General features: G+C 55.7%; 1 protein-coding gene across 2 annotated transcripts; it reads right to left on the minus strand.

Annotated features, from left to right (window-relative positions):
- Nucleotides 1-914: 914 nt before the first annotated feature.
- Nucleotides 915-20,028, minus strand: DNAJA3 (DnaJ heat shock protein family (Hsp40) member A3). Of its 2 annotated transcripts, XM_037507682.2 has the most exons (12): nt 19,798-20,028; nt 15,364-15,497; nt 14,810-14,893; nt 14,013-14,213; nt 12,689-12,841; nt 7,671-7,818; nt 7,234-7,298; nt 6,475-6,603; nt 5,898-6,013; nt 5,315-5,412; nt 2,538-2,654; nt 1,944-1,981 (listed from the first exon to the last, which is right to left on the minus strand). In XM_037507682.2, exons 1-11 carry the CDS (start codon nt 20,006-20,008, stop codon nt 2,551-2,553), a joined length of 1,443 nt encoding a protein of 480 aa, XP_037363579.1. In that variant the 5' UTR covers nt 20,009-20,028; the 3' UTR covers nt 1,944-1,981; nt 2,538-2,550. The 2 variants fall into 2 exon arrangements, with proteins under 2 accessions (XP_037363580.1, XP_037363579.1); XM_037507683.2 differs by lacking the exon at nt 2,538-2,654 and having other exon boundaries at nt 915-1,981; nt 19,798-20,008.
- Nucleotides 20,029-24,526: the final 4,498 nt, after the last annotated feature.

The raw sequence follows: 24,526 nt of genomic DNA on the forward strand, positions 1-24,526 counted from the left end.
CAGACCAGGGGGCCTTGACAGTGAGGGCCACCCCCCAACCCCGAGCCGGGAGGCCCTTCGAGTCCCTGCACGGCCCTCCATCCCCAGAAAGCTGGTCACTTGTTTTTCCTGAGCTCCTGGGCAGGGACCTTCTTGCTCTCCCCACACCCCTGGGGGCCTGCCCTCAGGTGTAGCCCTAGGAAGCCTGAGCTTCAAAACAGGCTGGAAGAAGTGCCAGGATCTCCGTGGTCGGACTTTAGTGATGTATTGTGACAGCAAATGCTGGGAAGCGAAAGCAGGGGGTGGGGGGGGGTCACAGCCACTACATCCTGGTCACTTAGGAGAAGTGGCCCTGAGAGCACAGGCCCCGCACCCCAGATTTGTGGCCGGCTTGCTTCTGCCTCGTGGGCCTGCCTGCTCAGTGGTGAGATGAGGCCAGGAACCAGCAATGGCACCGTGAGCCATTCATGCCCCTCAGGCCGCTCCCAGCCTCTCTGCCCAACCTGGCAGGTGCGCGCCCACCCCCGCTCAGCCCAGACCCCACGATGACTGAGCCCTGCGCCGGGCCCACCCACGCGCATGGGGGCTCCTGCGCATGTGCCAGGAGGCCAGGCCTGTTAAACTGCCGTCAGCTGGACTGGTTACATAAGGAACAAGCTTTACCCTTCCTCTGGAGATATAATGGAGTAAGAAAAATCTATGGAATGGAGACGGTGACGTGTGGGGACCGGGAGGCCGCACAGACTCTTCGGGGTGGGCCCCCAAGGAAAAGCTACACAACACATTCTAAAACATTCATGCAAACCAGCACACGTGGCCTGGCCTAAGGAGGGCGTGTCGGAGCGCCCCATAAGTGGCCTGCGGTGGACAAACACCAGTGACACCCACCCAAGCCACCGCAGAAGCCGCCTGAGCTTTCAAAGAAGAAATGACCACAGTTTAAGATTTAAATATCTTCTTGCAGTAGATAATCTTATTTACATTGATACAGAATCATTTTACATTCTTAACTCAAACACTAGCCGATGCTTTATTTTAGTAAATGGTGAAGGAAACAAAAGGAAACTATTCAACAGTTGTCTTCATCGACCTGCCTCAGCACGCGGGGCCAGGACAGGCTCTGCCCTGGCTGCACAGCGAGAGCCTGCGCCACCCCAGATGCTGCTTCCTCTTCCAGGCACCCCGCGGGAAAAGACCATGATTCTTAGCATGGAATAAATACACTGAGGACAGACGCCGGCAGCGGGAGTGGGGACCTGGCGATGTGGGAGGCAGCCCGCTCCAGGCGGCGCCACGGACGCCGTGGCCCAGGAGGGGCCACCAGATCTCAGCAGCAGGGCTCACAGGCCACCCGGCGTGGGGGGAGAGGGAGACCTGCTGTCCAGACAAAGATCATGGGGTCTCAGAGGCACCTCCAAGGTCTGCATCTGTGCCCCCGGGGGCCCCAAGGCACCCCGTTCCAGCTGCTTGGTATCTTTGGGGATTAAAACAGACTCCAAGAGGAGCAGGTGAAGTTCCTGCCGAGGGGTAGACAGTGCTGGCGGGGCCGCAGCGCCGGTCTCCCAAAGACCGCTTGTCTGAAAGACTTGTCCGGAGCCCCCCAAGGACTGACAGGGAAAGGAATCACTTCACGCCTGGAACAGCTTGAGGCAGCATTTTTAAGCTGTGAGCATGGCCTTTAATTCTTTAACTAAGATCTCCAGCACATTCAGTTTCAAATGAGTGTGTCAGCTCTGCAAGAATCCAGCGGCCTTACACTGCCTGAGCCAGAAGAGGTCAAGCTACCTACCCGGAAGGAACGTCTCAGAGCCCCCGACCTCCGCATCTCACTGCCCAAGGGCTGGCCTCTCCTTGGGGAGGTGCAGTCACGTGACTGCTGTCCAGGGCGGGGCGGAGGGCCTGCAGGCCTGTGTGGTGCTACTCATCTGGTTCCTCCTGTCTCTAGGTGCCCAGGCATGAGGAGGGGCCGCTGCTCCGGACTAGTTCCCAGTGGACCGTTTTCCTGAACCAAAAGACCAACAGTTACGTCCCCACCACCTCTCGGGGGAACATTCCTGTGTGAGCGCCGTCATAGGGGGAATGAGCTGCGCCAGAAGCCTGGCCCCCAGGGAGCAGCACACGTACAGAGTGGGTCCCGAGACGCCCAGTGAGCAAGCACAGGTCCCGGCAGCCCCCCTGAGGCTCACAGTCCTGCATCTCCCAGGCAAGCCCTGGAGGCTGAGATCCGAGTTCTGGGCCTGGGCCTGTGGGGACCTGCCTTCTGTGACTGCGGATACCTGGGATGCAGAGCCCGCTGGGAGGCTGGGTGCAGGGCTGTCAGACAGCCTCCCAGGCTACCTCTCCAGGACATGGTCACAGCAAAAGGCCGCTGTGCCTGGGTCAGCCTGTCCTGGGGTGCTTCTGGCCTGTGAGGCTAATGATACTGATGCAGAGGCTGAGACAGGCCTCAGACAGGCACCTCTTCCAACTCTGAGGCAGGGTATGATTCCATTAAAGCAGGGAAAACAGGGATTAGTTCAGAGGAAAACAAGGAGAAGAAACCTCAAGGGTCATCCTACCTCGGCTGGGATATCAGGAGGTAAACATTTTCTTAAGTTTGGAAAGGAATCCCTCCTTGTCCTCCCCAGCCTCAGGCCTAGCCTTGCCTCCTGCGGAGCTATCCATGGTGCTGCCACCTGAGCACAAACAGCGGAAAGAACTGGGGTCAAGGGCACACACCTCCAAGAGTCACACGCCAGGCCCTGTCTACCCACCTCTGGCCACCCAGGGGCCAACTGTCACCAAATGTCACTGCGAGAGAGGGTCCCTCCTAGCTGGCCAGTCAGATGGCTGATGGAAGTCATGTGATCTGCAACAGCGCACCCCAGCTGCCCTGTGAGCCACTGGTCCCCAAGACAAGACACAGAGCTGGATGGCCAGCCGCTGTCTCAAGCTGCACATTCATAACCAAAACAGAGCCAAGAGCCAGCACCTCAGGCCTGCCACACAGCTCCCACAGCGGCCCAGTCAGGTCTCGGGATGGCCTCACAGTAAACCTCACCAGACACAGGCACAAAGAGGTTCGCTGGGCCTCCCTGGTGGCACAAGGGGTTAAGCACTGCACTATGAAGCAATCTGCAGCCTCTGCATGAGTTCGATCCCTGGTCGGGGAGATGCCCACATGGTGCAGCAGACCTCTCCTGATTTGCCCGCTGCTCCCCTCAGCAGTGTGTTTCAGTCAGTCTGCCTGTTCTGCTCCCCACTCTGTCTCTGGTGAATCCTCTCACCCTCTGCATCTCTGGCCTGCACCCCAGCTCTTGTATGCATAAATAAATGAATCTTTGAAAAAAGAGGTTGGCCAGTTAGCTCAGGTCACTGAGCTGCTAAGTGGGAGGGAGACTGGGTTCCAACCCAAGTCGCTGCACCCCAAAGCCCAAGCTCTCAACCACCACGCCCCTGCTCTCGGGCAAGGACCCAGCTGACCAGCCACCAGACCCCACCCCACGCGCGAGCTTGTCTCTGGGACAGGCGGCAGGTGCTTGCAGCCCTTGCCCACGCACTTCTCATCTGAGGATGGCAGGGAGGCCTGTGTGTCACTGGCCAGCTCTTCCCTTCCAGAGGCTTTACCTGAAACGGTCAGGTAAAGAGGAGCTGCTCCGAGAGGGACTCTGCACAGAAACACACTCCCCTAAGCTCTGGTGCACACAGGCAGGTGCTGGGAGTCAACTGCAGAGCCTGCTCACTGTATAAAGTGCAGGGCGCGTGTCTCCCCACCACTGCCAGCACCCCAAGAGGACCAGCAAGGAAATCGACAGCAGCAACAGCTCAGTGTTCCCCTGGTGACGCATTTAATGCCCCAGTAACTCAATGAGGTTGCCCCTTCCGGCTGCGCTCAGTCTGCAGAGAACTCGGACAGGACACCCTCAGCTAGAGGCGCCTTCCTGTGCCCAGTGGAAGCGGGAGTGCCCGGTGGGCCCCTCCTGGAGCACGTACTGTCTTACATGCCGGGGCGGCACTGGCCAGCACCGGGCATAGCATGAATGACATCACCACCCCCACACTACCGTTTCCGAGGCCTTCGTGGGAGGGAGCCCCAGAGCTCTGGACAGCAGGCCCCGCGGGCGGGGGGGGGGGGGGGGAGGGGAGGGCGTGTCACACAACAGGAGCTCACTGCACCTGGCCTGCCTCAGAGCCAGCAGAGGTGCTGAGGCCCGAGCACGGGCACCCAGGCGGTGGCCCTGCACAAAAGCCATGGCAGGTGCCCACTGCCGCAGGTTACCAGGTCAGGGGTGCCCGCTTGGTCCTTCATGTCCCTCTTCCTTAACATAAAGGCTTAATTACCCAAAAAGGACGCTCCCAGCACAGAGCAACCCACACACCAAACATTTCCCATCACTCCTGGGCCTCCCTTAAGAAGAAAGAGTATCGGATCTTGTTGGGTCTCCGGTAAGAGACAGCGGAGGTGGGGTGGAAAATGGGGGGGGGGCGCTGCACTGACCCCCACTTGGGAGGCCTCACACACTTGCCACTAGGCTGAACACTTTACCCATGACCTCACTTGATGAAACAAGAACCCTCTGAAGCAGCCCCTACTGGACAGCAACCTGCCCAGGCTGGCGGCCAACGCTGGCAGAGCTGGGCCAGAACCACCTCCGGGCCCTCGCTGCAGCGGGCCGGCCTCCCACGCCTGGGAGCTGCGCGGAGCCGCAGGGCCCGGACAAACACAGCACGAGGCCACAAGGCATGGATGAGCTGTGCAGTGAAGCCAACAACCACACAGTACTGCCCGCCCAGACCCCGGTGGGGTTCCCTGCCCCCCCGCCACGGACAGCCAGGGCGCTAATGTATAGCCACTCTCCAGACAGCGTGACCCGTGAACTGGCGTCAAGGACACATCCGCTCACCGTCAGGTCCGGCTGGGCCTGCCCTCCAGGGCAGCTGCAGGGACTCAGCACTGGTTCACGTGCTGGCCGCGCCTCCAGGTCGCCCGAGACTCGGGAGGCTCTGCTCAGACACCAAGGCGCCTCGCAGCGGCGGCCCGTGAGTGGCTGTGAGGGCTCGTGCAGGCATGTGCCCAGGGTCACCATGCAAGTGGCAGAACCAAGGATAGAAGTGGGAGGGCGGCCCTCTGGCCCCTGCTCTGGCCGGGCAGCCCTGGTCCCTCTAACCTCAGCCACTACACGCAGGCAAAGAGAACGTCCCTGGCCTTGCTGGCCCTCGGCAACTCCAGCCCATGTGCCCCTCCCTCTGCTGTGCACCTGAGGGGCTCACAGAGGTCCCTGAGGGGAAACCCCAGCCTCCTAGCGGCCCATCTTCTGGGAGAATGGAAGGACGCGGGGCTGCTGTGCCACCTTACCAGTGCTCGTGCTGGTGACACCATTCACCGTCCCTTCCACGTCAGTCTCATCCTCGGCGTAGCTCAGGATCAGGCTCTGCTGCCGGCTCGTCAGTCTCCTGCGGACCAAGCACACGTGGTGTCCCCACCCAGCGGGGCAGGCGGGCCGCACCTCCACCCGAGAGCCAGCCCTCCCAGCTCCTGCCTAGAAAATATCCTCAGCTACTAAACGCTATGTGAACAACTGTGCTAAGCAGATTACTGAGGGGGTGGGGTGAGGGCAAGGGGCTCTCCATGGAACTAAGGGTCGCCAGACACCCAGATGTGCAGACTCCTCTGGGTGAGGCGTCAGGTGCCGTGACCAGCAGAGATCTGTCTCCCTACCACTGCCAGCACCCCGAGAGGACCAGCAAGGAAATCGACAGCAGCAACAGCTCAGTGTTCCCCTGGTGACGCATTTAATGCCCCAGTAACTCAATGAGGTTGCCCTTTCTGGCTGCGCTCAGTCTGCAGAGGAGAACTCGGACAGGACACCCTCGGCTGGAGGCGCCTTCCCGAGCCCAGCGGACGCGGGAGTGCCCTGGGCCCCTCCTGGAGCACGCACTTCGGAACTCGGATCTTGATGTGAATGTAGTGGTCGCCGTAACCATAGCTGTTGATCCGCGGGATGCCTTTCCCGCTCATCCGTATCTTCTGGTCAGACTGAGTCCCAGGGGGGATCTATGATGACAGGAGATTTTGTTTTTCTGGGTCTCCAGGTGTGCAAATGAAAACCTCTCTCTACACAAAGACCACCTGACCCCTTGCAAAAAAAAAAAAAAACCCATTTTTGTTTCCAGGCCAAGTCCACGTGGAAACTGGCTAAACTGGAGTTGCCCCAACCCCACCCCAGGCAGAGCCTGCAACAGGGCCTTGGGGGAGGGAAGTGCAGAAAGCACAGGGAGCACGGGGCACAAGACGCGGGTGGCACGCCAAGAGCAGGGTGTGTCCCCAGGAGCGGAAGCGACCCAGCAGGTGCCTGCCTGGAGATCACAGACAACAGCCAAGGAGAGACCTCCCACCCCTCCTGCCCCACCGCGCCCCTGAAGCCCAGCAGGTGCAGGTCGCAGCCGTGCCCGCCGCCTCCCGTTTCAGGGGACGGGGCAGTGAGTGCAGGGGCGCGGACCATCTCGCCCTCTCACCGTCACGTTGATGGTCTCGTACAGGCCCTGGGCTCGGGCCGTGCCCCCCAGGATGGCCTGAGCTATAGAAATAAAGAGGTCGGAGTGGATGTCTGCACCGTCCCTCCGGAACACCGGGCTCTTCTGCACCTAGGGCAGCAGAAGGAGGCATGTCAGCACCGGAGGGGCCCACTGGTCTCCCCAGCCCCCGCCCTGCACTTGGGGCCCACAGCAAGGTAGCGGGGGAAGCCCACTTTCACCACAGCGACAAGCCCCCCAGCTCCGGGAGTTACACTTGGGACTCGCCCACACCCACAGGGCAGGAGGCCCTGTCCCCTCAGCTCTGATCAAGTCCACAGTCGTGAATGAAAACTGGCTTTTGAACATTAAAAAAAATCTTAGGAATTGAAAAATCTTGGAAGTATAGAGAAACAGACTCGAATACTCACAAAGGCAAGGCAGTTCATTTTCCAAAAGGTCATTTGGCACAAATTGCCTGGAGCTGGCGCCCACCCCACCCCCCCTTCCTGCTCTCTTACTGGACAGGGGAAAATGAATTCTCCCCAACTTTTCTCAGGACTGGCCTCCACTTCTGCCTCTGTCTTTGGATTTCTCAGTCTAGAAAGGTCACTCTATACACTGTTCTTGTCTTAGGCTTAAATCACGACACACTTCACACATATGTGAGGTGGAAAAACAAATGGCACGCTGGGTGTGCCCAGACAGGTAGCGAGGTGCCAGCATAGTCTCAGCCGCCCTCGCCAAGAGCAGGACACGTACCCTGAAGGTGATGAAGATTTCTTTTTTTCCTACGGGCATCCTCACTGTCTGACCATCCTCGACGCCTACAAGGACAAGAGTTTGGAGAGAACAACGATTTGGGGGCCACCTGAGGTTCATTCACCCCAGATGCACTCCACGCTCACGCCATTGAGGACGAGGTGACCAGCCACCAGCCGCCCACCTCCTGCCTCCCAGGAGCCGCCTCCCGCCAGGTCCCAGCATCCAGCGCAGAGCAGCTGGGCGGTCCCAGTAAGTGGGTGAGCAGAGGGAGATGTGAGCTTAGAAGGAAGACCCAAACAGGAGACTCCGGAGCTGGGAAGACTGCAAGGCAGGCAGTAGGCCGCCCTGTGGGAAGATGCCGGGGAGCAGGAGGGGGAGGCAGTCACGTGGGCGAGGACCCCACAAGACCCGTGCATGGAAGAGCCAGAACGAACCAGCCGGCACAGGGATCATCACTCTCTTCTTCTGCTTGGCCTGGCCGGCCCCGCGGCACACCACGCAGGGAGACGTGATGATGGAGCCTCGGCCCCCACACCTCCGACACGTGGAGCGCATCACAAACGGGCCTGTGTTTATGGTTTCCTGGTAAAAGAAGAACGGGACATTAAGCAACAGGTAAAGGGACAGCCAAGGCGCTGGGACCACGGCACTGAGCACTGGGCCACTGTGGCCTGTGTGTGGATGCGCACCCAGGATGCGGGAGGAGACGGGCGTGGAGGCTCAAACCCTCCTCTCTTTTAGAACCTGCCTCTCGATTACAATTCACCCTGCAGGTCACATGAGACTGAAAAGTGGGCGACTGCCTGGCTGCAGAGGCCCTAAAGCCCCGGGAGCCAAGCAAACCCATCTCCCTAGTCACGAAAGCAAAGCACCCCACTGCTTACTGAGCTCCCACAGGCCCCTCTGTCCCTCAGCGCACATGGGAAGAGCAGCAGGGCTGAGTCAACCAACTGCCCCCTAGGCTCCCCCTCCCCGACCCCACCCCCCTCAGCTCCCAGGCCCTCCCACACTGCGGGGCCTTTCCCTTTGCAGCACCTCCTAGGCACTGGAAAACGAGACCTTCTGGTTTAACCTAAGTCCCTGGGTGTAAACAGTCAACACAGGCTTGTGTGGCCAATCAGAGGACACAGGTGTGTAAAGAAAATGGCGCTGGTCTCCTCCTCACCTGGGCTCCCATGGTGGCCAGCTCATGACAGTTCCCAGTGTGAGGCGTCCTTTCCACAATGCACTCCCTAAAAAGTCTCCATTGAAGTGAAGACTCTACAGTGGGAGTGGACCCCACGTGTCACCCCGCAGCCTGCTCTCTTCACTGACGTAGCGACAGTCACGAACACCCTGCCACACAGCCTCTCTGCTTTAGCATTCACCTCTCAGCACTAAACAAAGAGCCTCCACACCTACCCTTCTTCTCCGATGCCTGTCTCTGGCAAGACCGCTCCCCAAAGGCGGGCAGAGGGACAGCGGTGCGCATTACGCGGCCCTAAAAGGTAACATGTGCTCCTGGCATCAAATTCGAAAGCAAAACATGGGGGACGATGACCTTGACCCAGTGCCTTCTACAAAGGCAGGCAGCTGTGCGTCCTGGGGCGCCACTGTGCACAGACATGAATCCCCATAACACCCAGGCAGCACCCCCTGTGTGTGGCTCTGCAGCCACCGTGGCTGTTTCTGACGATCCCCCAAGGTGCCCCAGCATTTAGCCTACCCACTCCCGCAGGTCACTGAGGCTGTCCAGCCCCCCACCGTTAGCCACAGGCTGCAAAGGACAGCCCGGATGGGTGACTTCACATGCGGGATGTGTAGCTATAACTCAGCAGGGATGTTTTAGCAGCCGTTACAGCCTCTGCGCCAAGGCCATGCCGGCGCCTACCTCAGTGGGTGGGGACACGCCTGTCTGTGGGCGCTGAAGAGCATGACCCGCCGCGCTCCCCGCCTGCGGCTCTCCTCCACCAGCCCTTCCAGCGAGCTGCCTTTCTCAGCATTCCAAAGGAGCCCTTCACACATCACAGGAAGGGGGATCCCTTAGCAATGTGTTACAATTTTTTCCCCTTTTCAAAGAGAACTATCTCCCCAAAAAGAACAGTAATAACGATGTGGGGCCTTGGACAATGGACCTTGGGAGTGAGAGAACTGGGAAAAATCAACAGAAAATACCTCTAACAAGGGCAGCAGCTCTGCTCCAAGCCACAGGATGCCTCACCCCCCTCCAAGAGCGCCCTCTAGAGGAACACAAGCTCCACTGCATTTTCTCAGACCAAGCTGAAATTGGTCCTTTAACAACCCAAGTGTTTGTTAAGTAAACTGGGTACAACCACCAGCCGACTATTAATCATCATCAAAAGTAATGTTTCAAACTATCCAACATATGGGAAAATACTTATATGAAGACTGGGGAAAGTTGCATGCATGATTCTCTACTGTGCTGAAAATTACACACAGGAGCAGAAACAGTCAAAAGGCAGACAAATTACGAGAAAAAAACTCAGGCCAGAGCAGAGGACTAGCTCCCTGACTCACACAGAGCTCCTCCCCATGGACAAGAGAAAGACGAATCACTTCATAGATAAAAGAACCAAAGGTTGGGCCTCCCCTGGTGGCACAGCGGTTGAGCGCTGGGCTGCAAAGCTGCCCGCAGCCTCTGCAGCGCTGGTTAGATCCCCGGCCACCAGCGAGGGTCCCACATGGCGCATAGACCTCTCCTGCTGTGCCCACTGCTCCCCTCAGCAGTGTGTTCTGTTCCCCACTCTGGCTCTGGTGAATTCTCTCACACTCCCGAGCTTCTGACTGTACCCAGTGCTTGTATTAATAAATAAATAAATCCTAAAAAAAAAAAAAAAAAAAAGAACTAAAGGTTGAAGCAGATGCGAATGAAAAGGGCTGTCCCTGGGCTCGGCTTCAGCCACGCAAGCAGGGCGGGGCGTGCGCCTCGCAGGGGTCCTGTCTGGACAGCACAGTACAGCCACCTGAGCGTGTCCCCACAGCACTGGCCACGTAAACGGCAACATGAAGGAACACGCCATGAAGAGACCGAGGCACTGCAGCACAGAGCGTTTCCAAAACACACTGAGCAGCAGAAACAAAGCAAAGCCCAAGTGCAAACATGCCCGCTGCCCGGGCGGTAGGAAACACACAGTGCGGTGCCCCAGAGAGAAACCAGGAGGACCAGGGGCTGCCTCCAGATGGGGCTCAAGGGCTAGTCAAGGCGGGATGGAGGCGTGCAATTGTGCATCCACCTAATTTTTCATGATTTGCGTATATTATTACTTATTTAAAAACTAATATAAAACAAGAAACGACACTTCCCATTAACAAGTGCTAGTTAACTCTCTCAAATGCCACAGTGGGGATCAGCAGGAATGGCTCTGTGTAACCACCTATGTGAACAGGCGTGTGGGGACAAGGACGTGGGGTGGTCAGGGACAGAGAGGCAGACGGGGTGTGTGTCCACACCCACTCACCCCCCCCCCATACACACACACACATGCACTTGCCCCGGCTCAGGCTGCCAGGATGGCCGAGAGGTGGCGACGCCACGGCACAAGGTGCGCCTGGACCATGGGCCCTGGCCCCTACATCCCCGCAGGAACACACAGGAGAGAGGATGCATGGCCTGTTCTGGCTGTGGCAGGAAGCACACACTTGAGCATCTTGGGACAGAAAGGAAGCAAGTGCTCAGAGGCTGGTGGGACGTGCCACAGGACATGGGAGACAGCGGAGGGGACTCCCACGGGCCAAGTCGGGGCAATCTGAGCATCACAGTAAGTAAACACTGGGGACAGCCTAGTGAGGAAAACCAGAATCCACAGGCTTCTACTCTACTGATATGAGAGAACCAATAAAGGAAGAGAATGTGCCGTCTCAGCAGAACACCAGCTCGTCGACGCAGAAGGGTACTAGAAAAAGGAACCCCATTCTGCAGTCATCACAGGGAGGGACTGAGGCGAGAATGAAGACTGGAAGTTGTGCCCACTGGGGGAAAGTGTGAACAGGAGCTCACTAGTTTCAAAGGGAAAAACAGTAACTTCACAGTGGAGACACCAGTTCACCCTGGCTGACTGCGGTCAGTATAGCATTACTGCTCATGGGACAGACACCTATGAGGTCTGGCTCGGCCCCTGAGGAGCTCAACTGCCTGCGCCCGCAAAAATGCATGAACTGAATTATGTCAAGAGAAAACTTCAGGGCCTCCCTGGTGGCGCAGTGGGTTGAGTGCCGCGCTGTGAAGCTGTCCGCAGCCTTAGCAGCGACGGTTCAATCCCGGCCGGCCGGCGAGGGTCCCACATGGCGAGCAGACCTGTCTCACCTGCTGCTCCCCTCAGCACTGTATTTCGTCAGTCTGCCTGCTCTGTTCCCCGCTCTGTCTCCGGTAAATCTTCTCACCCTCCCACACATCTGGCCTGTACCCAGGATCTTGTGCAAATAAATAAATAAATAAATCTTTAAATAAAGAATTTCTTTTCTTTTTTGTAACCTCCCAGCATTTTAATGGCTTATACCAAGATATTTGAAATCTGGATTGTTCCAGAAAATCCAATTAACGTGATCAACAAAGTACAATAACCCTAACAGAGTTCTCACATGAATTCTACTAAGAACTGTGACTTTTTTCTCCTCCCTGCAGCATCTCTTTTAGGGAAGGGAGAAGAGATGGCGGGAGGGAGAGCAAACACCACCACGAGTTGCCCAGAGTCCTACATACAGATGACTCGGCCACCTGAGAGAAAATTTCAGCAGACCCTAAAATGAGAGACATTAAAATGCTAAAAATGTCACACTCATAAAAGCAAAATCCTGATCATAGGAGACTAAAGCTGAGACGACCAAATACTACATGAAGCCACGAGACCGGGTCCTGAGGGAGAATAAAGGATCTCACACAGACAGTGGAAAAACCTGATGACTAGAGAGGATGGCATCGAATCAACATTCAATTTCGGATTTTGATAACTCTACTGAGGTTGTGCAACAGGTTCTCACTCTTAGAAAACATGTACTGAAGCTCTCAGCAGGAGCGAGGGGGTCCAGCACCAGGCCAACTCCCCAAGGCGAGGGGCTGCGCGCATGCGCCCATGTGCAACGAGCACTGAGCGGGGAGGCGGGGAGCATGGCATGAATGAGCGCAGACGGACCAGCTGCCCACAGCTGGGGAATCTGGGAATAAGGAACAGGAGCAAGTGGTTTTTTGTACAGCCCTGAGCTTTGAATTACATCAAAAAGTTGCCAAACAGAAAGAATAAAATGATTACACTTGAAATAAATTTAAGGGGGTTTCAAGTGCCAAAATACCCCAAAGTGTTTCCAGAGGAGAGAGCCGTCTCCCTGCATTTTCTGTACAGGCCAAGACAATGCACTCCTGGAGAAATTCAGAAAGTTCTAGATAGAACAGCCCCACCCAGTTACAAGCACCCGGAGTCCCTGAGCAGGAGCGGGTTGGGGAGGGGGCTGCTCTCACCATGCCGGAGCCCCCGCAGTAGTGGCACTGCTGCACCTTGGTGCCCGGCTCGTTGCCCTTGCCGTCACACCGCTCGCAGGTGTCGGTGATGTTCACCGTGAACTCTTTGTTGACGCCCTTGGCAGCTTGATTGAAGGTCAACTCCATGATGTACTGGTGAAATCAAGGGAGAACCTGTCATTTTTCTTTTCGCCATCACCAAGGGACGGGGCGCTGGCCAGCAGCTCCCAGTTACTGGACGCCTTCCTCTAGGGCTTTACTCTCAAGAGCAGTTTTTAGTGTACAACAAACTCAAGAGGCAGGTAGAGAGTTCCAACCTGACCCCCGCCTTAGGCTCCCCACGACCAACATCAGCCACCAGAGAGACAAAGCTGCTCGGACACCCTGCCATGAGGCCCAGGCTCTGAGGCTCGCCCCAGTGTGGCCCACTCCGCTGTCTGGGCAGAGGCAGGCGACAGCCACAATGAGCACCTCCACGCCACACATGGCCTTGGTGCTCACCTACTCGCCCAACCCCCCACCATTGCTTTACCTGCCCACCACTTCCCACCTCTGCTCGACCACAGATGGGCGGGCAGGGCTCCCTTCACTGACTCTGCCCTACTCCTCAGGATTTTTAAGAGATAATATCTGTTTTAAATAAAGTAAAGGTCCTTCCTGGTGGCGCAAGGGGTTAAGACACAACCTATGAAGCAATCCGCAGCCTCTGCAGCACGAGTTCAATCCCCAGCCGGCCAGGGAGCAACCCACATGGCGCTGCAGACCTCTCCTGACTCGCCCTCTGCTCCCCTCAGCAGAGTACTTCGATCAATCTGCCTGTTCTGTTCCCTGCTCTGCTTCTGGTGAATCCTCTCACCCCATGCACCTCTGGCCTATACCCCAGCTCTTATATGCATAAATAAATGTCTTTTAAAAACGAATAAATAAATAAAAGTGAACATATACTTTCACCAAGAGATGTTCACGGCACTATCAGGACATGGTCCTGCCAACCACTCACACTTAGACGGTCCTGTCATAGACACACAGCATCCCCTCAGCCCTGACCATGTCACATGAGAGGTGAACGCAGGAGAGGAGGGCTGGCAGCGTCTGCGGGAGAGCTAAGGTCTCCTTGGCTATAACACAGCACCCCAGAGAAATGCTCACACCCAGACCGTGGCCCTGAGCACTTCAGGTGCTGACTCAGCCTGGTAAGGATGCAGATACTGTTTCCTACCAAGATGGCCGTATCCAGCCCTTATCTAATCTGCTTGGCTTCTTTCTTTGAGGAACAGAAGATGATAAAATGTTCACAGCACACTCTTAAGGATAAGCGGCTCACCTCCTGAGGCTGATTGAACACACTCTGGAAATCTCCAAATGGGGACGAGGAGAACTCCCCGAAGATCTTCCTGAAGAGCTCCTCGGGGTCGACGGTGGGGCCCCCCCGCCAATAGGTTTGCCCCGAGCTGCCAGCCCCAGGGTCGAAGCCGGCCGAGCCGTAGGCATCATACTGCTTCCTCTTCACCTCGTCACTGAGTACCTGTGTGAGGGGCACATGTCAGGGCCATGCTGCCGGGCCCAGGGCTGGGGTGGGTGCAGGCCCTGTTCTGGACACCTGCACTGTGGCTGTGCAGAGTGTGCGCCTGGTTTAGAACACAACGAGGTGGGCAAGATGTAAGCATGAAGAGACAGAGCACGTGTGATGCCCCCTCAAATGGCAGGGTGAGGCGGGGCAGGGGCATCACACACCCACACAGACCACAACGGCAGGCTGGGGAGTCAGGGCCCATGCCAGGGCCCGTGCCAATAAGTGGGGTGCTTGGCCAGTTTGTCCTGCTCTCTGGCTACAGTTTAAATCCCTCCAGGGCCGCGATGTCTCCTATGTCTACCACCCCTGCCCACCCCAACAGGGCGAGTGTGTGTGGGGTGTGCGGTGTCTTCAAAAGCAGAAGTAATTAATGTAACCAGAGTTCCATGTGGACCCAACTACAGGTCCAGGCAACGTGGGGGCTCTGTCAATACGCAGATCCCAAGTCAGAAGTGCCGTGAGGCCCAGGGAGCTGTTCTCCCTTCCCCGAGGTCCTGATGCAGGCACAGCACCACGCTGGCCTGCGACATGCGCCCCGACCACCCTACCTCATAGGCTTCTGCCAGCTGGGAGAACTTCTCCTTGGCCTTGGGGTCGTCCTTATTCGTGTCTGGGTGGTATTTCTTCGCAAGCTGCGGGAGGTAACAGTAACAAGATAATTATTAATGCTGAACCCCAAGTGTTCGTCACACTCTCACCCCCTTTACAGCAGCTCTTTCTCTTGAAGTTGTGCAAACAGTAACAACTCTTTTGTTTTTTTAAAAAAAGATTTATTTATGCTTACAAGAAATGGAGTGCAGGCTACAGGTGCGAGGGGGAGAGAAGATTCACCAGAGACAGAGTGGGGAGCAGAATAGGCCCGAGCCCAGAAGCTGCTCCACAAAGGCCACTTTGAAAACTTCCAATTTGAAATTGCACCTGAGCATTGTGTTTCCATCCCTGAAATTTGACTGGGCCCGGCTCTCTTTTAAATCAGGTCTCAGCACTTGCAAAGGGCCCCTCCGACAGGCCCACCCCCAGCCCGTGCAGCAGATCCTGCTCAAAGAACACTGTTTGCTGCCCCAGCCCCAGCCCTGATGCCGCAGTCTGGCTGCTCACAGACCTGGTAATAGGCTTTCTTGATGTCTTTCTGGCTGGCGTTTCGGGGCACTCCCAATATCTGGTAATAATCTTCTTTGGCCACAGGTGCACTCGTGTGGAAGGAGGCAGTACAAATAAAAGGGTAACTTTTTACTCCTAAAAACGAACAAAGGAAAGAAAATCACTCCGGACATGCGCTCAACACAAGGAAACCGAGTAAACTGCCAGCCAGAGACGCGGGACACCGCAGGCCTGCACCGCCCCACAGCTCCAGAGCCCACCTCCCCGGCCGGAGACACAACGCCTGCCCTTCAAAGCTAGTTAGGGTGGCGGTGGACGCCGAGCCTGAAACAAGGTCAAAGCCTTGGGTGGGGGGGCTCTGTGGATCACAAAGTGGCTGCAGCCTCACTGTACCCCCAAAAGAACTGCATCCCACATGGGGCTGCACCTATACCTGCAGCAGGCACTCAGCGCCCTTTCACTGCCTGAGCACCCACCCTCCACATGCCAGCTATTTTTGCGTACTCCCTGCAGCACCCTGCCCGTTTTCAGTCCCTCTTCCATGCCACCTGGGGCGCTCTCAGAGCACAACAATATTATCAGCTTGTTGGAAACACAGTCCTCACACCCGGCCCCAGAGACTGGACACGGGCGGTGCTGTGTGGTTCCACCTCCAGGAGCGCACCTGTAGCTCCCTCACGTTGAGAAATACTGAGCTAAAGAAATGGCTTGGGGGTGGGGGGCCTCCCTGGTGGCACAGGGGTTAAGACTCAGCACTATGAAGCTATAGCCCGGGAGCTACCCACATGGTGCAGCAGACCTCTCCTGTCCCCCACTGCTCCCCTCAGGAGTCAATCCATCTGTTCTGCTCCCCACTCTGTCTCTGAAAGGTGAATCCTTTCACCTCCCTGCACCTCTGGCCTGCACCTCAGCTCTTGAATGCATAAATAAATAAATAATCTTTAAAAAAAGAACAAAGAAATGGCTTAGTCTCAGGGAACCTGACACCCTCCCCTAAAAACAATACACACAGACACACAAAGTTAACAGGACCTGTGCCAGAAGTCACCACCCTGGGTAAGCTGGACTCCGGGCCTTCATTTCAGGCCTCTTGCATCAGCTGACCGGGAAAGGCCTCCACCCAGCTGCCTATGCACAGGGTGGCCGTCACAAAGTGAAGGGAGCAGCTGCTGAACCTCCAACCTAGGCTGTTACGACTGCAGTTGGGGACGAGAGGGGGCAAGTGAAGGCAGAGGGGGGGAGCAGGGCCCAGAGGGGGCATGGGGAACACGAGGCAGCTCCAGGTTCCTAAGTCAAATGCTGGACAGCTTCCATGTTTCCCACTCGCTCCCTCAGCACCACTCATTGAGCCTGCACCTCCAGCCAAGCCCTGGGCTCCACACTGGGAACATGGCAGCCAACCTTGACAGGCTCTGCCCTCCTGGAGTCTGCATGTGACCACAGAGACTCCCAACCCTGAGCCAGGCATGAGGGAAACAAGTGCATAAAGGCGCCAGCCCAGAGTGTGCCAGCAGCGTGGGCAGAGCAGCTCCCTGGGACAGGCCTCAGGAACACAGGGGCTCCCGGCCTCGGCTAGGCTGATGGTGGGAGCGGCTTCCTCGTGGAGGAGCTGTTCTGAGGTGGGCTGAAGTGTGTCCCCCTCATTCACATGCTGAAGCCCGAACCCTCAGCACCTCACTAAGCAAGTGTACTTGGAGACAGGCTCTCTAAAGACAATCCCACCAAAATAATGTTCTTGGACTTCCAGGCTCCAGCGCTGTGAAGAAATATACTTCCGCTGTGCAGGTACCCAGTGTGTGGGCATTGTCACAGCTACGTGACACCTGGGATAGCTACGTGACACCTGGGATAGCTACGTGCTGAGGGAGGCACTGAGGAGGCTCAGCAGCACCCCATCCCCACCCCTCAGGAGCTGCAACTGAAAAACATCTGCAGACAATGCCTGATGTCCCCTGGTAGGTAGAGTCCCTCCCAGTTGCGAGCCACGGGTGACTCAACCTAAGAAGGTGAAGGAAGGTCTTCTGAGGCCCTGCTGTTAGCTGTAGAAATGAGTTGGGCTAAAGAGAGGCTCAAGCCCTCCTCCCGCAGTCCTGGTGTTGCCTGCAAGAGCATTCCCTTTCACTTTCAAAAGTGCCCCTTTTGGAGACTAAATCACAATTCTCTTTGGTTTGCAAGACAGTCCCGTGCATTTAGGAGTGCAGATAGTGTGATGTAACCAGAGACCAGTGTGTGCGTGTGTGTACGTGTGTGTGTTGATTAGAGATGATGATCCATGAAGCTTAGGAACCAGGAGAGCCTGTGAGTGGCCCTAAGGAGGCCAGATTTTATTCTGTGGGTAATTGGGGGCCACAGTAAGTATGAAACAGAAATCAGGCTACTTAAAATTAAATAGGAGCGCAAAAGACAACCAGGGGTGTAAAGTGCATCTGAGAGGGAGCAAGACAAGGGATAACTGACAAGAAGGAGTAGGAATGACCAGAAAGATTAAAATCAGAACCAGAAAGTACATCTCTGTGTTTAGTGTTCACAACACTTGTTTGCTGTCGCTGCAACCAGACTTCCCGGAATATGAGAAGCAGACAGTGTGGAAATTGGGCTTAGGAGACCACTGCTGTCTTTCTTGGGTCAGATTGAGAAAAACAATGAAAATTCCTTTCCGAGGGCTCCCCTGGCAGGCCCTCTTCACACAGGAGTGTGGGTGAACCTGCAGAGCTCAGCCTCTCCCTCCCCACTCCCTCCAAACCGGAAGGCTGAAACAAAAGTGGCAAAGGTTCTGGCAGCTACAGCATCAATATCATGAATGGGAGACAGTTGTATGCGAAACTGCATGTGTATACAGACGAATCACATCTAATTAATACAAGTCTGATGACCTGTAATGTTATCCAAAAGGCATCACTGACAGGAAACAGGGAATAGGGTTAATTTAATAGAAAACTTTTCCCTCAAGATATGGTTTCCTGGGCCTCCCTGGTGGCGCAGGCGGTTGAGCGCCGCATTGTGAAGCTGTCTGCAGCCTCTGCAGTGCGGGTTTGATCCCAGCTGGCCGGCGAGAATCCCACACGGTGAAGCAGACCTCTCCTGCCTTGCCTGCTGCTCCCCTCTTTGGTCCGTCTACCTGTTCTGTTCCCCGCTGTCGCTGGTGAATCCTCTCACCACACCCATACCTCTGACCTGCACCCCAGCTCTTTATGCATAAATAAACCTTAAAAAAAAATTTGCACAAATTCTAGGAGACACAAACCATGAGCACAAATGAAGCATATAGTTCCTTCTTCAATGCTTCCTCCTCCCTTCTCTTCACTAAAACAGAAGTCACCCAGCACACACTGCATGAGAAACCTTCACAGCTTAGTACTTAAAGGCTCAGTAAACATTGCTTCCATATCACCAGTGGCAATGAAGAAAGCCCCAGGTTTTGACCTAAGCTCTACCATTTTTTAATTTTGTTCCACTCTGAAAGTTGTTTAGGGGCCTCCCTGCTGGTGCAAGGGGTTGAGACGCAACCTATGAAGCTCACCACAGCCACTGCAGCACAAGTTCGATCCCCTGCCAGGGAGGTGACCCACATGGTGCAGTAGACCTCTCCTGTCTTGCCTGTTGCTCCCCTCAGCAGTGCATTTCAGTCAGTCCGCCTGTTCTGCTCCCCATTCTGTCTCTGGTGAATCCTCTCACCCCCTGCACCTCTGGCCTGTACCCCAGTTCTTGTGTGCATAAATAAATAAATCTTTAAAAAAAACGTTGTTTAAACTCTGGCCTTCAGATTATTTATAAAACGGAATAGCGTCTGCCACATGGAAATCATCTGTGCCTGGTACATAGCAGAGTCTGTAAATGTTGGTTTGAATTTCGATTACGAACTTTCAGAACTTGTTAAAAAGACAGTACGTGTGCCCTTGGATTTACACCAGGAGGTGGAAGAACCTAAGCCATAAAAGAGACCACCCTGGGCCTGGGACAACTCTTCTCATCTAATTTCATGACCTCGGGCAGGGCAGGGTCAATTCCTCGGTCAGAACCTCAGTTTCCCGTTCTCTGAAGCGGGGTAACGGCCCTGGCTGGCAGGGCTGTTAGCGCCGTGAGACGAGGCGCCACAGCAGGTGCGCACGGGACGGCGGTTACCTCTCCTTTCCGCTACAGGCGAGGAGGCCAAGGGGTGCGAGAGGAACGCGGTGAGGGCGCGGCCGCAGGCCGACTAGCGGCTTCGGGGAATGTTGACAGAGAGGTGAAGGTTCACGGCCGAGGGGCGTTTCTCCACCGCCGCCGGGGGCTCCACGCAGCCTCCGTGTGGGCCTCCGCCTCCCGCGTGCCCGTCTCCCCCAGCAATTCCGCACACAGGTCGGACACACCCTCCACCTCGCCACCCCCGTAGCCGGCGAGGGAGTCGCGTCCCAAGTCCTGGAAACCCCGCTCGGGCGCTGGAGCCTGCCCTCACCTGTGAGGCTGACACCGGGCCTCAATGTCAGCAGCGCCCCCGGGCCGCGAGCTCCCAGGGAAGGCGTGAAGGCGGTGACACTCAACTTGCGGCCCAGCGATGCCCCCACCACGCCCGCCCTGGGCGGCCGGGCCCCTTTCCCCGCTGCGGCCGGCAGCCGGGGGGTCCCCACGGCCACCAGCAACCAGCGTGTGCAGCACCGCGCCGCCATCTTGGCCCGGGGACACTGCGCCTGCGCCAGCCGGCCGGTGGAGGCCCGGCGAGGACACCGCGCGCCTCACTTCCGGGGGCGGGGCCGCTGCGCGCGCCCGCTGACGCAATTTTGCGCACGCGCGGCCGCAACCTCGGCACCTTCCCGGAACCCACGCGGAAATGAGGTTTTCTCTGAAGAGTGCTACTAGGTGGGCTTGCCCCGGGGCTCCTCATCCTTCTGTGCTGGGCATTCAGGACTGCGCCTTGACCGTGTAAGGACCTGGCTGAGCAAAACCGAAAGTGACTGGTCCGAGGGTTACCGCAAGGGGCAGGACTACAAGTCCCAGCGGGCCCTGCGGCGTCGGTCCGCGGCTCCCGGCATGCTGTGCGCGGCCTCCCTTGCCTGACCCTGAGACTTGGGCCCAGCCGGCGTCTTGCTCCGCGAATGCCCCGGGGGCGCTGGCCTCGCCCCTGCTGCCAAGCCTGGCTGCCCCCCAGCTCGCCCCTGCTGGCCTGACTCCACTCTGGGCGGACCTCGGCCTCTAGGCGAGTTAGTTTTCTCCAAACCTGTACTTGCCCTGGCGGAATGCGAGCCCAGCCACCCCAAAGCGAATTCAAGAAACGCTGCGGCGCTGCCTGCGCGTCCCGCCCTCCAGGGTGCGGGGAGACCGTGGCGAGTGACCACCGTCCCCGCCAGGCTCCTCAGCGACTAGCAGCCGCCGTCAGGGCTAGCATAGCCGCGGTGTCACGCGTTCGCCTTGAGGGGCTCCCCAGCCGAGGTGGGGGCGTCGGGGCAACATTCGAGGTGGACTTTGATGAAAGGTGCGTCAGGTAGGGATGAAGATTCCAAGACCGAAAGCACATGTCCAGAGATGTGAGCGTGCTTGCGCCGTCTGAGGAGGCCCCGAATTCAGGGTGGGTGGCTGGAGATGAGACCAGAAGGGCAAGCGTGGCCTGGCACGTCTAGCAGAGGAGTTTCTTACGTGCTGCCCCCACCACTGTGGCCACAAACGATGTGGATAGCAGATTCCATGCATGTTTTCCGACTGCTCCCACCACCAGCAGTTTCTGACTCTTAAATCCTCCATCAGCCTCCCTAGACTCAAAGACATTTTTTTTTAATTAAGTCAATTAATAAGCCTAGGGTGGCCTCTAATTGTTCAAGTGAAATGAGAGTTACATGACTCATTTTAAATCAAAAGCTACAAAGTATTGAAGAAGGCATGTTGGAAACTGAAACAGGCAGAAAGCTAGGCTATTAAAAAAAAAAAAAGATTTATTGATGCATACAAGAACTGGGGTGCAAGCCAGAGGTGCTCGGGTGTGTGTTCACCACCCCCATATACAGAGACATTCACTAGAGACAGTGGGGAGCAGAGCAGGCGGATCTACTGAAATACACTGCTGAGGGGAGCAGCAGGGAGGCAGGAAAGGTCTGATGCGCCCTGTGGGTCACTCCCTGGTGGGGGATTGAACTGCTGCAGTGGCTGCAGATAGCTTCATAGTACTGCGTCTTACTTAACCCCTTGCACCACCAGGGAGGCCCAGAAAACTAGGCTTCTTGTACCAGTTATCCAACCAGAATGTGCACACAATGGAAAAGTTCTTGAAGGACATTACAAATGCTACTCCAGTGACCCAATAAATGGTAAGAAACAGCCTTATTGCTGACAGAAGATCAAACCAGCCATAACATTTTCTTGAGACAAAGCCTAATCCAGAGCACTGCCCTAACTCTTCAATCTCATGAAGGCTCAGAGAGATGAGGCATCTGCAGAAGTTTGAAGTGAGCAGAGGCTGGCTCATGAAGTTGAAGGAGAGGTGTCTCCATAATGTCAAAGCCCCAGACAAAGTACCCGCTGCTGAAGGAGAAGCTACAGTAGTTACCCAGAAGATCTAGCTGAGATCATGGACAAAGGTCACTGCACTAAACAGATCTTCAGTGTAGACTGAACAATCTAATATTAAAAGGTGCCATTGAGGGCCTCCCTGGTGGTGCAGCGTTGAGCGCTGGGTTGTGAAGCTGCCCACAACCTCTGCAGTGCCGGTTCGGTCCCCGGCTGCTGCCCGGCCACCGGAGGAGGGTCCCACATGGCGCGCAGACCTCTCCTGCCGCCCGCTGCTCCCCTCAGCAGTGTGCTTCGGTCCTTCTGCCTGCTCTGCTCCCTGCTCTGGCTCTGGTGAATCCTCTCACCCTCCAGCGCTTCTGACTGTACCCCGTGCTTGTATAAATAAATAAATAAATCTTTAAAAAAAAAAAAGGTGCCATTGAAGACTTCAAAGGCAAGGAGGAGAAGGCAATGCTTGTCTTTGAAGCTCACTCTTGTTAGGGGCTAATGCAGCTGGTGACTTGAAGATAAAGCTCATTTTGATATCACAGGGCCCTTAAGAATGATGCTAAATCTGCTGTGTGTTCTATAAATGGAACAAGAAAGCCACAGTGACAGCACATCTATTCACAACATGGTTTACTGAGTAGTTTATGCCCACCGTTGAGACATACTGTTCAGGAGAAAAGCTTCCTTTCAAAATATTACTGGTCATTGACAATATACCTGGTTGCCCAGACCTATGATGTACAAAGAGATTCACGTTGTTTTCCACTGTATATGTGGCAGTAACAGAAAGAACTAGAATGAGAGGTAGAGTCTGGAGATACCACTGGACTATTGCAATCATAAATTTGAACAGGTGAAGAGTTGCCTCATATGAGTCAGCAAAGAAAGTGGATTCTTGATTTGGAAACTTAGTGGGAAGGCTGTGAGCATGGCTGACAGGACAACAGAGGACAATGTAGTTGATAGGGCAGCTGCAGGTTTTGAAAAGATTGTTTCCAATTTTGAAGGAAGTTCTACTCTGGGTAAATACTCTCCGACAGGGTCAGGTCACGTGCTGCAGAGAGAGGAAGAATGTGCTTCTTGTGAAAGGAAGAACGAGTTGATGTGCAAACTTCATTGTTACCTTATTTCAAGAACTGGCCACAGCTGCCCCACCCCCTGGCCAGCCAGCAGCGTCAGCATTGAGGCAAGACCCTCCCCCTCCACCAGCAAAAAGATCCGGATTCACCGAGGGCTCAGCTGAGGTTAGCAATTTTTAGTAATAAAGCATTTTTAATTAAGATGTGTATGTTGCTTTTTTTTTTTTTTAAGACAATGCACCTATGGGAGGGTGTAAACATAACTTTTACATCCACTGGGAAACCCAAAAAATTCATGTGACTCACTTTATTGCCCTATTCACTTGATTGTGGTATCTGGACCCAAGCCCCTAGGGCCTCCAAGGCTTGCTCTCGCAGCTTTCAGGAGCACAAGCCGAGAACAAGCCCAGGGACTCGCCTCCCAGCAAGTCGGGAATGAGAGGGCTCAGTAATGTGAAGACCTCGTGACTTCCTTACTTTTTGGTATTTTCATCCCCTCCCACCCATTTCCCCATCGTGATTAAGTGAAAATCCTTCATAGTGAAAAGGGGTGTGTGCCCTTGTAGGGATTAGCAGGATAGCTGATTGTTGGGGATCCTGCATCCCTCTTAGGAAGCAGGGGACCGAGGACATGGGTGATAGTGGCTACCCAAGGAGAGGAAAATCTGTCCTTGGGGAGAATATGGGGGTGGGAGGCGCAAAGGGACAGGAAACACTAAAAAAGCTGTGCTGACAGCTGCCTGGGCCTGTGCGTTTCACTGCTGGTCACCACGGAGGAGCTAGAGATGACCCAAGTGATGAACCTGTTAAAGTTTATGGAATCGTCACAATACTGCTCCTGGGTCTGAGGTTCCTGGATCACTGTGATTTGGTAGTTGTCGGGGGACAACACATGTAAACGGAAAATGTGATGTCAAGATGAAAAAAATCAGAGAAGGGCCTCCCTCGTGGTGCAAGGGGTTAAGATGCAATCTATGAAGCTCTCCACAGCCTACACTGTAGCACAAGTTCGATCCCCAGCCAGGGAGCGACCCACATGGCACGGCAGACCTCCTGTCTCCCCGCTGCTCCCCTCAGCAGTATATTTCGGTCAATCTGCCTGTTGTGTTCCCCATCTGTCTCTGGTGAATCCTCTCACCCCCCACACCTCTGGCCTGTACCCCAGTTCTTGTATGCATAAATAAATAAATCTTTAAAAAAACAAACAGGGAAGGAGCAGGTTTGGGGAGAAACATGAGTTCTCGGTATTTGAGATGTCTGTGGGGCCAACCTCAGGCTGCCGGTGGCTGCGGAGAGGTCTGCAGACCGGCGTGCTGGGATGGCCTCTCCAGCTCACCAGGGCCGTGGCGTGTTGCTGTCCAGATAGGGTTACAGCCCGGTGGGGCAGTAGGGCAAGGACCATTCCTGTTTTGATAGGCTTCCTTTCCCCCTTCACTGAGAACCACCACCACATGAGCTCTGGAAGACAAAATGATTTGGGCCTCCCTGGTGGTGCAGGGGATAAAGTCTCAGTGCTATCAAGCTATCACCAGCCACAGTGGCATGAGTTTGATCTGCACAAGTTCGATCCCCAGCCAGGGAGGTGACCCACATGGCGCAGCAGACCTCTTTTTTCTCCCC

This window comes from Talpa occidentalis, unplaced genomic scaffold (assembly GCF_014898055.3).
Source record: "Talpa occidentalis isolate TD23 unplaced genomic scaffold, MPIMG_talOcc4v2.1 talOcc4.12, whole genome shotgun sequence".
In the NCBI taxonomy this organism is placed as follows: Eukaryota; Metazoa; Chordata; class Mammalia; order Eulipotyphla; family Talpidae; genus Talpa; species Talpa occidentalis.

Excerpts from the sequence above, each read along its gene's own strand:
- DNAJA3 (XM_037507682.2), bottom strand. The coding sequence starts at position 20,008 with ATGGCGGCGCGGTGCTGCACACGCTGGTTGCTGGTGGCCGTGGGGACC. Across the intron at positions 7,819-12,688 it reads ACTGCGGGGGCTCCGGCATG|GAAACCATAAACACAGGCCC; the intron begins GTGAGAGCAGCC and ends TTCTTTTACCAG. Across the intron at positions 5,413-5,897 it reads ATCAAGATCCGAGTTCCGAA|GAGACTGACGAGCCGGCAGC; the intron begins GTGCGTGCTCCA and ends CTTGGTCCGCAG.